Source organism: Vipera berus, assembly GCF_964194415.1.
Source record: "Vipera berus genome assembly, chromosome: 7".
NCBI lineage: Eukaryota > Metazoa > Chordata > Lepidosauria > Squamata > Viperidae > Vipera > Vipera berus.
In genome coordinates, this window is record NC_138209.1 from 8221529 (window position 1) to 8234822 (window position 13294).

At 42.4% G+C, this 13294-nt stretch overlaps 1 protein-coding gene across 4 annotated transcripts in view; it reads left to right on the forward strand.

The window, feature by feature from the left end:
* Window positions 1-12668, forward strand: part of SEPTIN11 (septin 11) — a 127147-nt gene extending 114479 nt beyond the window's left edge. Inside the window, exons 10-11 of one of the 4 annotated variants that reach the window (XM_081332571.1) lie at window positions 5371-5439; window positions 10418-12668. In XM_081332571.1, coding sequence (XP_081188697.1) covers window positions 5371-5395 — 25 coding nt within the window. In that variant the 3' untranslated portion in view covers window positions 5396-5439; window positions 10418-12668. Of the gene's footprint in view, window positions 1-610; window positions 1233-5370; window positions 5440-5532; window positions 5766-10417 lie in introns of those variants that run through there. The other 3 variants (XM_081332572.1, XM_081332574.1, XM_081332570.1) reach the window with 3 other exon arrangements.
* Window positions 12669-13294: the final 626 nt, after the last annotated feature.

Below are 13294 nucleotides of genomic sequence, written 5' to 3' on the forward strand. Positions count from 1 at the left end.
ATGACCCCCATGAACAAAATAGATAACTTCCTTTTGGTTAATATTGGGCAGAAAATGCACTTTTAATGCTTAATTTTTTATCTACAGCCAATAAAATAGTAGAACATACATTACAAAACAGGACTCATTTGCTGAATTTTTTTAAGGTCCCAGTCATATTCAAAACAATTTCTGATAAGAAGGATAAGCTTTCCTATTCTTCCATAAATCCTGAAATCTGGATTTCATCTTTGGGACGCTCACTCCTGTATGTGACAATCTTGTCCCATTTCAATTGTTTTCATCCACAAAATAAATTACATTTTAATCCAAGCAAATGGCAACGCTTCAGTGTTGTTTGGACGTAATAGTCTTTAAAGGAGACATTTAAACTTTCTGAAAAATGAGTAGACATGTCAGCATGAGAAAGATCGTTTCAGAATAATGCCCTGTGACATTTAAATGATGCAATTTTACTGGGAGTTTGCAGACTCCTTATGCCCTTATAAGAAAAGTGGATAAATAGAAAGATGACTTGTCAGCTTAGTAATATTCAAAAGGGTGGACTTGCCTGCCACAGTTTTTAAGAATCTTTTTGGTGAATTGAGATGACAACATTCACAATCCACAGGTATCATCTATGCTGGACGTGTATTCTGGGAATTGTCCAAACCTAGCTAGGATGGACTAACTCAACTTTAGACAATGATGGGAATCTTGGTTTGGCAGATGAGTATCTTGGCATATTGTTTAAAACTGCATTTTTCCAAGGGTCTTGAGAAGAAAAAAACAACAACACAAAGTTTTGATACTGAGCCAGCTAAGAACCTGTGAAAACTTTTCGTGTAGACTTCGGATGGGAAAAGAGAAGCTCTTTTGCCAGGATGATTTTTTTACTATCATCATTGTTAAATGGCGCTTTGCCAGCAAAGAGAAACGTAACAATAAAATGTGTCTTCTGTTTTTAAAATCTGCAAAGATGAAGTGTTTAATTATTTCTGTTTTCCCGTGCTAGACAGATTATTTTGGATGTATTTCAAGAGGTGGTAAGCCCTGTTTAGCTCCTTAGCTTAACTGGATCAATTTGTCCCGGGCTGATGTCCTACCAGCTTTCTCGCGGCCTCTAGCTAGCCTCCGGTTTCTTGTATTTTTAAATCGTTTTTTTTCAATACACACCAGACTGCCGAGTCTTTGCCCACTTTCCGCATTCCATCGCTTCCCCTTCCAAACAGTTGAGATGGATTTTAAGGGTTTTGTCGCTTAACTAACCGTTGAGGGAGCTTGATCTTCGTGTAAAGAAGGTGACCGGTCAAGTGTGGAATTGAACTATCAGAAAAGAGAGAGAGAGGGAAAAGGGGCTAGCTAGAGTGAGTTCCTCAACTGTGGTCACTTTAAGCGGTATGGACGTCAACTCCCAGAATTCCCCAGCCAGCTGAGCTGGCTGGGGAATTCTGGGAGTTGAAGTCCATACCGCTTAAAATGGCCACGACTGAGGAACGCTAAAAAAAAACCAACTAAAAAAAAAAAGCTTTGTTCTCTGCTGGTAGACCTTAAGCTTTCGCAGTCTTGAACTGAAGCCAGTTTCCTAACCGTGCCCTGTTAACGCCTTTTTTGTGCATTTCTCTGGAGCTTGAATGCTTTGTATGGTGTGCTTCTCGAAGCTGTGTCCGTCTTGTGTCCTACTTTTAATTCGCTTCTGTGCTTGCTGAGTTTATTATTCTTAGTTTTGTGGAACTTTTATTACACCCCAGTGGCTGGGGAAAGGGGTAGAGAACCGTTTGGCTAAAGATGTTCTTTTACCTGTGTGGGAAACTTAACGGGCTAGCCAATCTTCTGTGAATTCCTTCTAAGCCAGGGGTCTTCAAACTTGGCCCTTTTATGACTTGTGGACTTCAACTCCCAGAATTCCTCAGCCAGCGTGCCTGGCTGAGGAATTCTGGGAGTTGAAGTCCACAAGTCATGAAAGAGCCAAGTGTGAAGACCCCTGATATAGATCTTAAGAGGAGTGGGCTTCAACTCCCAGAATTACTCACCCAGCTGGCTGAGGAATTCTGGGAGTTGAAGTCCACAAGTCATAAAAGGGCCAAGTGTGAAGACCCCTGATATAGACCTTAAGAGGAGTGGACTTCAACTCCCAGAATTCCTCAGCCAGCATGCCTGGCTGAGGAATTCTGGGAGTTGAAGTCCAGAAGTCATGAAAGAGCCAAGTGTGAAGACCCCTGATATAGATCTTAAGAGGAGTGGACTTCAACTCCCAGAATTCCTCAGCCAGGCACGCTGGCTGAGGAATTCTGGGAGTTGAAGTCCACAAGTCATAAAAGGGCCAAGTGTGAAGACCCCTCGTTCTACGCAGTCAGAGGAACATGTTCAAAAAGTCAAAAGTAGCAGAAAACAGTGTACTCTCTTAGTGGGAAGGAACCCCACCTGCATAACAAAGGACCCCCCATCTGCTTCCCCCAAATGAAACAGGCATATATGAAATCATTGGGTTACTCTCCAACAAACAAACCTGCCCCCCCCAACTTGTTTAACCAATGCTAAGTATCAATTGTGTGAAGTTAGCCAGGAATCAAATATTGTGTAATTAAAGCAATTGCAAAGGTTGGACCCTTTTGCTTTTCGTATACAAGTGGTCCTCAATGTACAACCACAAGCAAGCCCAAAATTTCTGTTGGCTGAATTAAGTGAATTTTGCCCCATTTTACGACCTTTCTTGCCACAGTTGTTAAGTGAATCGCTGCAGTTGTTCAGTTAGTAACACGGTGGTTAAGTGAATCCGGCTTCCCCATCGATTTTGCTGGTCAGAAGGTTGCAAAAGGGGATCACGTGACACACACACACACACACACACACACACACACACCCTCCCGGACACTGCAACTGTCGTAAATAAGAGTCAGTTGCCAAGCGGACGGATTTTGAACACGCGACCGTGGAGATGCTGCAACGGTGGTAAGATTGGAAAATACCCAGAAACCACTTTTTTTTTGCGTAACTTTGAATGGTCACTAAATGGACTGTTGTAAGTCCAGGACTCCCTGCATTCCCGGGGGGCCATATTCCGAGACTGCTCATGATTGTAACACAGTTTGTCCAGTGAACAATCTGGTTAAAAAAAATCTTTCAGTTTCCACGATTCATCGGTTTTTACACAGCTGACGTGCAAAGTGACATTGCAAGTCAGTTGGTCTGACATGTTTAGGAGAGCTGCTGTGATACTTTTAACACCCCGGCTTTGCCTAGAAGAAAAATTTATCATGGGCAACTGTGCACTGAAGCTTCCTCTGCTTTCGCAGAGTGTCCACAGCTTTGTGTGGTTCCTGTAAGGCTAATAACCACAATGCAGCCAACGTCAAACTTGTTTGAAATCTCAGTTGTCCTCAAAAGTCACTTACTTCAGCATTATCAAATCACCTCAGGCAAGCTTTCCCAACCTTGGCGCCTTTAAGACATGTGGACTTAAGACGTGTGGCTGGCTGGGGGATCCTGGGAGTTGAAGTCCATACGTCCGTAATGGTATAGGGTGGGGGTGTCAAAAGTGCTGGCCCGCGGGCCCAACGTGTCATCCGAAAGCTGCGCCCACCCCACTGCTGGCAATGGCAAAACCGTCCCGATACGTTGCGCGATGTCACGTGACGTCGCGAGTTTGACATGTCTGGTATAGGGTTTCTTGCCTGAGAAGGGGTTGGACTAGAAGATCTCCAAGGTCCCTTCCAACTCTATTCTATTCTATTCTGTATATTACTATTCTATTCTATTCTATTTCTTAAAGGAGCCAAGGTTGGGAAACTCGGATATAAAGGATCCATCTATTTGTAAATCTTTCCCCAGTGAGTGTGTTTGTAACTGAAACATAGGCTGGCGGGAAAGAAAGGTGAAGAATATTCTATCAATATAAGAAGCAGTGGACTGAGTGAGTTTCCTGACAAAAGTCACCCTGTTACCATATTAGAAAGAAACTTCACGTCATTATTATGTTATCATTACCTGATTAGAAGTCTACCATCTTCTGCTCCTAAACCATAAGCAGGCAAGTTGGTGCCCTAGGTCAGGGGTCCCCAACCCCTGCGTCGTAGCCCATTACCCATTCATATCATCCGTGCAAGTGGTGGCCGCTTGTGCTCATGCGCAAAGCTTCACTCGTGCAAGCGCAAGCCAACACTTGCACAAATAGAGCTGTTCACACTCACATGTGCTCCCCTGCCACTCATACATTCCTTCTCCCCCCACACACGCCAAGACCCCAAGCCGGAAAGATTGCCCTAGATCAGGGGTAGACAACCTCGGCTCTTTTATGACTCATGGACTTCAACTCCCAGAATTCCTGAGTCAGCCATGCTGAGGGGAAAGGGAGAGGTTTCCAAGCTGAGCCATGCTGGCTCAGGAATTCTGGGAGTTGAAGTCCACGAGTCATAAAAGAGCCAAAATTGCCTATCCCTGCCCTAGATATTTAGGATGCAGCTCCTTGTTATTCCAGATAACTTGAATTATGGGAAAGAACTCTGAAGTCCAAAATATCTGACAGACATCAGGTTACCTGACCTTGGTGTAATTGCTACAATTCCCATTCAGTTCTCTTTGCCAATTTCACCCCATACATTTTAGTTAATTTCCTCAGTATTTCCCCTCCCCCTCGGCCCTATTAGTTTAGACCAGGGGTCTTCAAACTTGGCCCTTTTATGACTTGGGACTTCAACTCCCAGAATTCCTCAGCCAGGCACACTGGGTGAGGAATTCTGGGAGTTGAAGTCCACCAGTCATAAAAGGGCCAAGTTTGAAGACCACTGGTTTAGACCATGGGTCTTCAAACTTGACCACTTTTAAGACTTGTGGACTTCAACTCCCAGAATTCCTCAGCCAGCCCTGGCTGAGGAATTCTGGGAGTTGAAGTCCACAAGTCTTAAAGTCGCCAAGTTTGAAGGTCCTTGGTTTTAGACACAGTGCAAATAAAATTGGTTAGAAAAGTTAAGTTCTCCCTGTTAGCTTATTCCTTCTCCGAGCCCAATTAAACAATTTGCTAGCCCTTGTTCCCTTTCAATGCAAATCATTTTTTATTTAGAACAATTAATTGGCTGGAGAATTCTGGGAGTTGCAAGTCCGCATGCCTTAAAGTTTCCAAAGTTGAGAAAGTAAGGTTGATGGAGGTAAACAGGAGGCAACTTTCTACATTCACTGGATTGGCAGTCCTCATTTCATACCCAGTAAGTGATAGAAAAATAGAAAATGGAGCCTGTAATTTCTTATTTTTAACCCTTTGCTGATTAGGGAGCTAAATGACAATGAAACTAGGATTGTGACCTGCTTTGTGGCACACTCTGGGCTACATGTAGTTTGTTGACTGCTGCAACTTGCTTTTCCTTTCTGCATCTATTCTAATGCCTTTCTTCACAGTAACCCTTGGCTGTGCACAGAGTAATGTCTCTCCTCTCACCACTTTTGGGATGGGCTTTCACTCTGCATGTAAGTACAGCTGGAGAAGAAAAATGCATCCGTTTTTGGAGGGAGCTTACCAATGAGTATGATTCGAAATAAGTCTCTGCTTCTTTTGGCCAGGATAAACAAGCATTTAAGTGGAACATAAAACATGCTGACTCCACTCCAGGAGCTGATGAGATTTCAGCCCCTTTGAGACCAATGGCACAGCTCAAGCACAGAAAAGTCCCATAGATTTCAGTGGGAGGTAAAACATAACAAATAAAATTCATACAGTAGCAAATAGATCTGGTCTACTTCATTCCCCATTACCTAGGCTTACCCTGGTAGGTTCCCCACATCATAAACGTTCTAACTTGGAAATAAATCCAGTGAATTTCAGTTATTGCCTGAATTTAAGCTAATTGAAAGAGAAATTCCATTCTAGAGCCTTTGCAACTTCATTCTTTCGTGGTTTAACCTAAAGTATTTTGCATACAGTGGGAATCCCCTTAAAGGACAGGTGTTTAGGATTGTCCTGTTAATTCAGTTTCCAGACAGGTTTCAGGAAACAACTCTTGAAACACAATGCTACATATTATAATACTAGATTATTGAATACTGACAGAATTAGGTGTGTGTGCGCGTGTGTGCGTGCATATGTGAGTATGTGTAAATTAAAGGAAGACAAGTTTCAGACATTCACCCAACTATTTTGAAAGTTAATCTCATATTAGTATTTCAAGGGCCAGATAAAGAATTCAACTGAGATATTCCATGCTTGTTCTATATTGAAGCTAATCTTTAAAAAATAATAGCAGACTTGTTTTTTTTCACGTATAGCAGTAGGAGATACTTCATTACCACTTGAGGGTTTATTGCATAAACTACAGTTGTGTTTGCACAACGCACTAAACCCAAACCAAACAAATCTTCCTGTGTTATGCTGGGTGAATCCGGCCAAATGCTGAGAAAAAACATAGAAGACAAAACAACGGTATCTAGCCTCTAAAATCTGGTGCTTAAATCTCGATCTGCAACTCTGAGAGGTGTGATTGATAACTCGTGAACTTAGAAGAAAATTAAGCCCTAGAATCTGATCTTCAGTATCTCACATTGCTTCTTTCTTTTGGGTGTCACCAGCACCATACACAATGAGAGAGTTGCTTGCCTGTTGTATGCGACCATACTATGGGACATACGACCACAATTGAGCCCAAAATTTCTGGTTCCTAAGTGAGAGAGGTCAAGTGAGTTTTGCCCCATTTTACAACTTTTAATAATAATAATAATAATAATAATAATAATAATAATAATAATAATAATAATAATAATAATAATAATAATAATAATAATAATAATAATTTTATTTATATACCGCCCTGCTACAGTGATGAAATAAACCACTGCCGTTGTTAAGCTAGTAACCTGCTTGTTAAGTGAATCTGGCTTCCCCATTGACTTGGCTTTTCAGAAGGTCGCAAAAGGGGAATCACGTGAAACAACACACACACACCCCGGGGACACTGCACCCGTCATAAATGTGAGACAGTTGCCAAGCGACTGAATTTTGATCACGTGACCAGGGGGGAAGGCTGCGACGGTTGTTAAGAGTGAAAAACAATCGTAAGTCCCTTTCCCCCCCCCAGTGCTGTTGTAACTTTGAACGGTTACTAAATGAAGTGTTGTAAGTCGAGGACTGCTTGTATACACCAGAAATGCAGGTTAATGAAGATGGAAGCCTGTCAGGGCATGTTGAAATACTTAGGGGTCTTCAAACTCGGCCCTTTTATGACTCATGGACTTCAACTCCCAGAATTCTTCAGCCAAGCACATTGTCTGAGGAATTCTGGGAATTGAAGTCCATGAGTCATAAAAGGGCCGAGTTTGAAGACCCTTGAAATACATGGTCTAACAGTGAGACTGCACAGCTGGATCATCTAAAACAGAGGTGGGGGAACAATGGCCCCTTTATGACTTGTGGACTTCAACTCCCAGAATTCCTGAGCCAGCATGGCTGGCTCAGGAATTCTGGAAATTGAAGTCCACAAGTCATAAAGGGGTCATCATTCCCTCACCGCTCACCTAAAAAACTACCTTTGTATTTCCCTCACGTAGAACATAGTCTTTGCTTACCAAGTCCTCTATCAAATTTCTCCTATCCTCCTAAAAGCCTTAGAAGTGCTATGTACATTTCAGCCCCATGGATTCTAAGCTATGGGACCATGTTCTCCAGATATGGGTGTCTCCATAAAGGACAATTACCAAGAGGGGGAAAAAACCCAAAGGAGTAATTGGTTCTGTAGGAGATAACAATGTCTCCAAAAATATCGAAGTTGACTAGTACAAGACTGGACTTACCTAGGATACGATCTTCGCAGTCAAGAACTAATAATTGTGGGTTACTAGGCATTGCCACCTTAGTGGGATCCTGTCAAATGGCATCAAACTTTTACCTTAAATTAATGAATTCATAAGGAAATAGACAAATCGGACATAAGACCTGTAGGCACAATTTCAAGAGACGATGGAACAGCCACCTGGAATTCCTCAACTTCAAGGGCTAATTGTTTGAATGAAATTGGTACACCACATTTAAAAATAGGATTCCTCAATTTAGGCACCGTCCAGATACATGATCTTCAAATTCCCAGAATTCTTTGAGGGGGACAGGCACGAACAGGGATTTCTGGGATTTGAAGTAGCTTCAACATCGATCAGATGGCTTCAGTAGGACTGAAAAAGCTTACATCAAGACCTTTTTCTCAATCGGCTAGAGATCTCCTAGTAAATACTATGTTTTGCAAACATTGATGTACTTGTTGCGAGCTTTTGTTATTCCTGGCTATGTGAATTGTATGTTTCCTTCGGAGTCATATTGTTTTTACTAGAACTCTGCATTAAAAATGGAATCAAGATCACAGCTGCGTTTATAGTCTGTCTATAACTGTAGCTGGAGGCTGGCAGTATATTTTTGAAACTTATATGAAGGTTTATGTTTTACCTCTCCTTCCCCAGCTTATTGAAAAATAAAACTGTGAACAACAGTAGGAATATATTGTTTGTATACTTCTATTTTTATTGAGTGGTGTTTTTTTTTAAACTTTACAGCTTCAAAACTTTTTAGGTCTAGTGTGTTTATTAACTTCCTATTTTGAAAATATCCTGTTTTTACCAGAATGAATTTGTAACCAATTTACTGTGATTAATAGCACTATATACTGTATGTTATGTATCTGTCCATTAGACTTTTGTTACCAATGTCAAAAAAAAAATCTTTTTTTTTTGAAATACACTAATGCTGGGAATGTTCTGCATTTGAAGAAGATGGGCCTTTTTGTATATATTCTTCAATGTCCAATGTCCATCCAAACTCTGTAAACAAAGGATGTTTTGATTTTTGATTTATTATTCAGTATTCGCATGGGTCGGGAAAGGGATGGGAGCCTGACAACAAAATAATGTGTACCTGATGGATTTTACATTTATTTTTCCCATATTTCTTTGAAAACACCCCACCCCCCACCCCGTTTTCGTTTCGCTCTCTGCTTTTCTGATAGTTTACAGATTTCACATGTCATCTTCTTACTCCTTTGCTCAATTAAGAACATTCTGGCAAGGTTCAAACATTCTGCTTCATGTTTTTTTCATGCATTGGGCTTGTATATTCAGGGCAGAATTTGGCATTTCTCAATCTGATGCAACTCTGGGGACAGATGTTGGGCCTATCCTACCCAGAGGAGCCCATTGTCTAGTTTGGACTACACATTTCCTCACCTCAATAGCCAAGACATTTCGGACAGCATGAAAGAGCTGTTGAAATACCCGCAGACCAGTTTGTCACCTGATTGTAGGAATAACCATTTATTTCCCTTGTCCTTGTGTTGGTAACCATATCAAATACAGAAGAGAAATAAAATATCCTGGAGGGGAAAAAAACAGTTTTCTGGCTTTAGTTTCTTTGGGGGATGAAAGTTTCAATAGTAGTAGATCATTTGGTCTAGTGGTTAAGGCATCCAGCAAGAAAGCAGGAGGCAGTAAATTCTAGTCCTGTCTTAGGCGTGAAAAACAGCTGGATGACTTTGGGCCAATCACCAGGAGATACTGAGTTCTAGATCTGCCTTAGGCATGAAAGCCGGCTGGGTGACGTTGGGCCAATCACCAGGAGATGGTGAGTTCTAGTCCTGCCTTAGCTGTGAAAGCCAGCTGGGTGACTTTGGGCCAATTACCAGGAGACTGAGTTCTAGATCTGCCTTAGGCATGAAAGCCACCTGGGTGACTTTGGGCCAATCACCAGGAGACTGTGAGTTCTAGATTCGCCATAGGCATGAAAGCCAGCTGGGTGACTTTGGGCCAATCACCAGGAGACTGTGAGTTCTAGATTTGCCATAGGCATGAAAGCCAGCTGGGTGACTTTGGGCCAATTACCAGGAGACTGAGTTCTAGATCTGCCTGAGGCATGAAAGCCAGCTGGGTGACTTTGGGCCAATCACCAGGAGACTGTGAGTTCTAGATCCACCTTAGGCATGAAAGCCAGCTGGATGACGTTGGGCCAATCACCAGGAGACACTGAGTTCTAGATCTGCCTTAGGCATGAAAGCCAGCTGGGTGACGTTGGGCCAATCACCAGGAGATGGTGAGTTCTAGTCCTGCCTTAGCTGTGAAAGCCGGCTGGGTGACTTTGGGCCAATTACTAGGAGACTGTGAGTTCTAGTCCCGCCTTCGGCCAGTCACTCTCTAACCCAACTCAGCTCAGAAGCTCCGCTGTTCTAGAAAAACAGGCGGGAAGTTGGTTGAATATTTTGTCACCTTGAGTTATTTCTAAAAATAATAAAAGTGGGTTGCAAATCAATACAGTATGGAGATCCCAGTAGCCCTGATTATATCATCCTCCTTACTTGTTTCTACATTCACACTCTCTACTTTGGGGAACAAAATTTTGAGTAGCTTGTTTATTTTTCTGTTGTGTTGCTTTCCCTCTCTTTGGATTCTGAACTTTTTTTTCCTTTTCTTCTCTTTTCTGTAGCTTCTTCTTTATGTAGCTGTCAGTCACCTTGCCAAGTTCCACTTCCCTTCTCCTAATGGACTATAGCGCATTAGAAGAACCACCAGGGTCTCCCACACACACCCCAGTTGGGAGACGAGTTACCTCATTACTGCCACCACCTCCGCCTTGTCTGTCTTTGGGAATTAACTTGCTGGGCTCTTTGCGTTCACGTCTTTGACAAGTCCACACTCGGCCCTGTGGTCTTTTCGCACTGTCCGGATTGCGGGCAGAGAGAACTTGGGGCACCATCGTAATTGTTGCGCTGAGGAACTTTTTAGTGTCTCCTTTGGGGTGAGGCAAGGAGAAAGGACTCTGGAGTGTGTGTGTGTGTGTGTGTGTGTGTGTGTGTTTATGCATGTCAGAGGGTTGGGTGTCTTTATATGTGAACTCCAGCTACTGCTGAAGTATCTTGCCGAAGTGTTAAACCAAATCTAATTCGTTTTGAGAGGTATAAAATCCTAGTCACGTTGAAAGCCATATATGAATTCACACAGGTTCCACAGGTTTGTCTTCACAACACTCCTTAACACAAGCCTATGGAGACTCAAGAGATCAAACTTAAGGGTGGAGCCGCCATTTTGGATTACTCCCTATTTTTAATCCAGTTTCAATCATTTGACTTCTTTTATTTTCAACTTGACCCCCGCAGCTTTGGGAAGTTCCTACGAATATTGCTAGTTTCTTTGCTGCCTGGTGGACACATCACATACAGGCAGTCCTCAAAGTTACGACCACAGTTGAGTCCCAAATTTCCATTGCTAAGCGAGGCAGTTGTTAAAGTGAGTTTCACCTCATTTTACGACTTTTTTTACCACAGTCATTAAGCAAATCCCTGCGGTTCTTAAGGTTCTTAAGTTCTTCAGTCGGTCATTAAGCAAATCCCATTGACTTTGCTTGTCAGAAACCAGCTGAGGAGGTTAGAAATGGTGACCACATGACCCCAGAACAGTGCACTGTCATAAATAACATGCCAATTGCCAAGTCTCCAAATTTTGGTCACATGACCATGGGGATGCTACAAGGTTCATCTGAAAATTGGTCATAAATAACTTTTTTTCAGTGCTGTTGTAACTTAGAAAAGTCACTAGGGGAATGGTTATAACTTGAGGACTACCTGTACATTTAGTCCCTGACTTACGACCACAATTGTGCCTAAAATTTCGTTGCTAAGTGAGACATTTGTTAACTGAGTTTTGCTGTGCATCGTTTTAAGTTACCCAGGAATCAAGTATTGTGTACTTAAAGAAGTGGTTGTAAAAGTCGGCCCTCTTCATTTTTCATATGCAGGTGGTCCTTGACTTATGACCAGAGTGGAGCCCAAAATTTCTTTTGCTAAGTGAGATGGTTCCAGTGAATTGTGCCCCATTTTATGACTTTTCTTGCCACAATTTTTAAGCAAATCACTGCCGTTGTTCAGGAGGCAACACGGTTGTGAGGTGATTCTGGCATCCCCATTGACTTTGCTCGTCAGAAGGTGGCAAAAGGGGATCACATGACCTCAGGACATGGCAACCGTCGTAAATATGAGTCAGTTGCCAAGCATCTGAATTTTGATCAATTGACTGGGGAGGCTGCAATGGTTAGAAGTGTGAAAAAAAGGTCATAAGTCACTTTTTCAGTGCCGTCGTAACTTTGAACGGTCACTAAATGAACTGTTGTAAGTCGAGGACGACCTGTATTGCATGCATTAGGAAATCATTGTTTAACTTTGAGACTGGAGGAATTGATGATGATTCTGGCTTTCACATCACCCAGGGATTTGTTCTGTTCTACTTTAAAACTTCTTCCCTGTCGACTTAAAATGCAGTAAACATGTCCTGAAAACGAGTTCAGAATTGTGTGTGGAACAGAGAATATTCTCTAATGGGTTTGACCTGATTAATGATTGTTTTCCTTCAGTTGCTGGCATTTAATGTGTGCGTAGGGGACACCGTTCACCCTACCTCTGTTTTCTGGATCAATAAGCAAGGAATTTGGTAGCTGGAATACTCCACGATCTTCGTCCTTAAGGCCTGAAGTGCCCTAGAAGCCGACAGTCCAATAATTCTTTTCATCCTGAGGGATATTTTGCAAGACAAACTCTTAAAAGAGCAACTCCAATGAAATCAAAGATTAAAACCTAGTTGCAACACAATGCGGTGAAAAATCAAAAGCAATGAAATAGAACCCAAAGATGCTATGTCAAAGTTAAGCACAGCTTGTCCAAGGTTGGGTGAATTCCCCAGTTCTGTGTTCAATTACAGCCAGGGGTAGGCAACCTTGGCTCTTTTATGACTCATGGACTTCAACTCCCAGAATTCCTGAGCCAGCCACGCTGAGGGGAAAAGGAGAGGTTTCCAAGCTGAGCCATGCTGGCTCAGGAATTCTGGGAGTTGCAGTCCACAAGTCACGAAGGGGCCATAGTTCCCCTATGCTGGCTCAGGAATTCTGGGAGTTGAAATCCACGAGTCATAAAAGAACCAAGGTTGCCTATCCCCTGAACTACACAAACTTTCTGGGTCAGAAGAAACATGTGGGTTGCAGAGTCAGACAACAGGCTGACTTTCCGTTGAGAATGATCAAACCTGAAAATACAGGGTAGGAATTCTTGACCAGAACCGTAATTGATTTGTCTCCCACTTTTTCAGTCTTAAAACCCGGATTGTAAATCTGTTGACTTTATATCCTGGTATGTAAATTGCATGAGGTATGTCATCCCTAGCTGAGCTGTACTACTGGGATCCCTGAGGAGTGAATGTCTGTGGGCAAAGTATGATTCATTTGCAGAATTGTTCGGGCATTGTTTTATTCCGTTCATTTATTTTACGGGGTTTGCAGAATCCTGCACAAAACCTCGGCTGATTCTGAGCAGCAGAA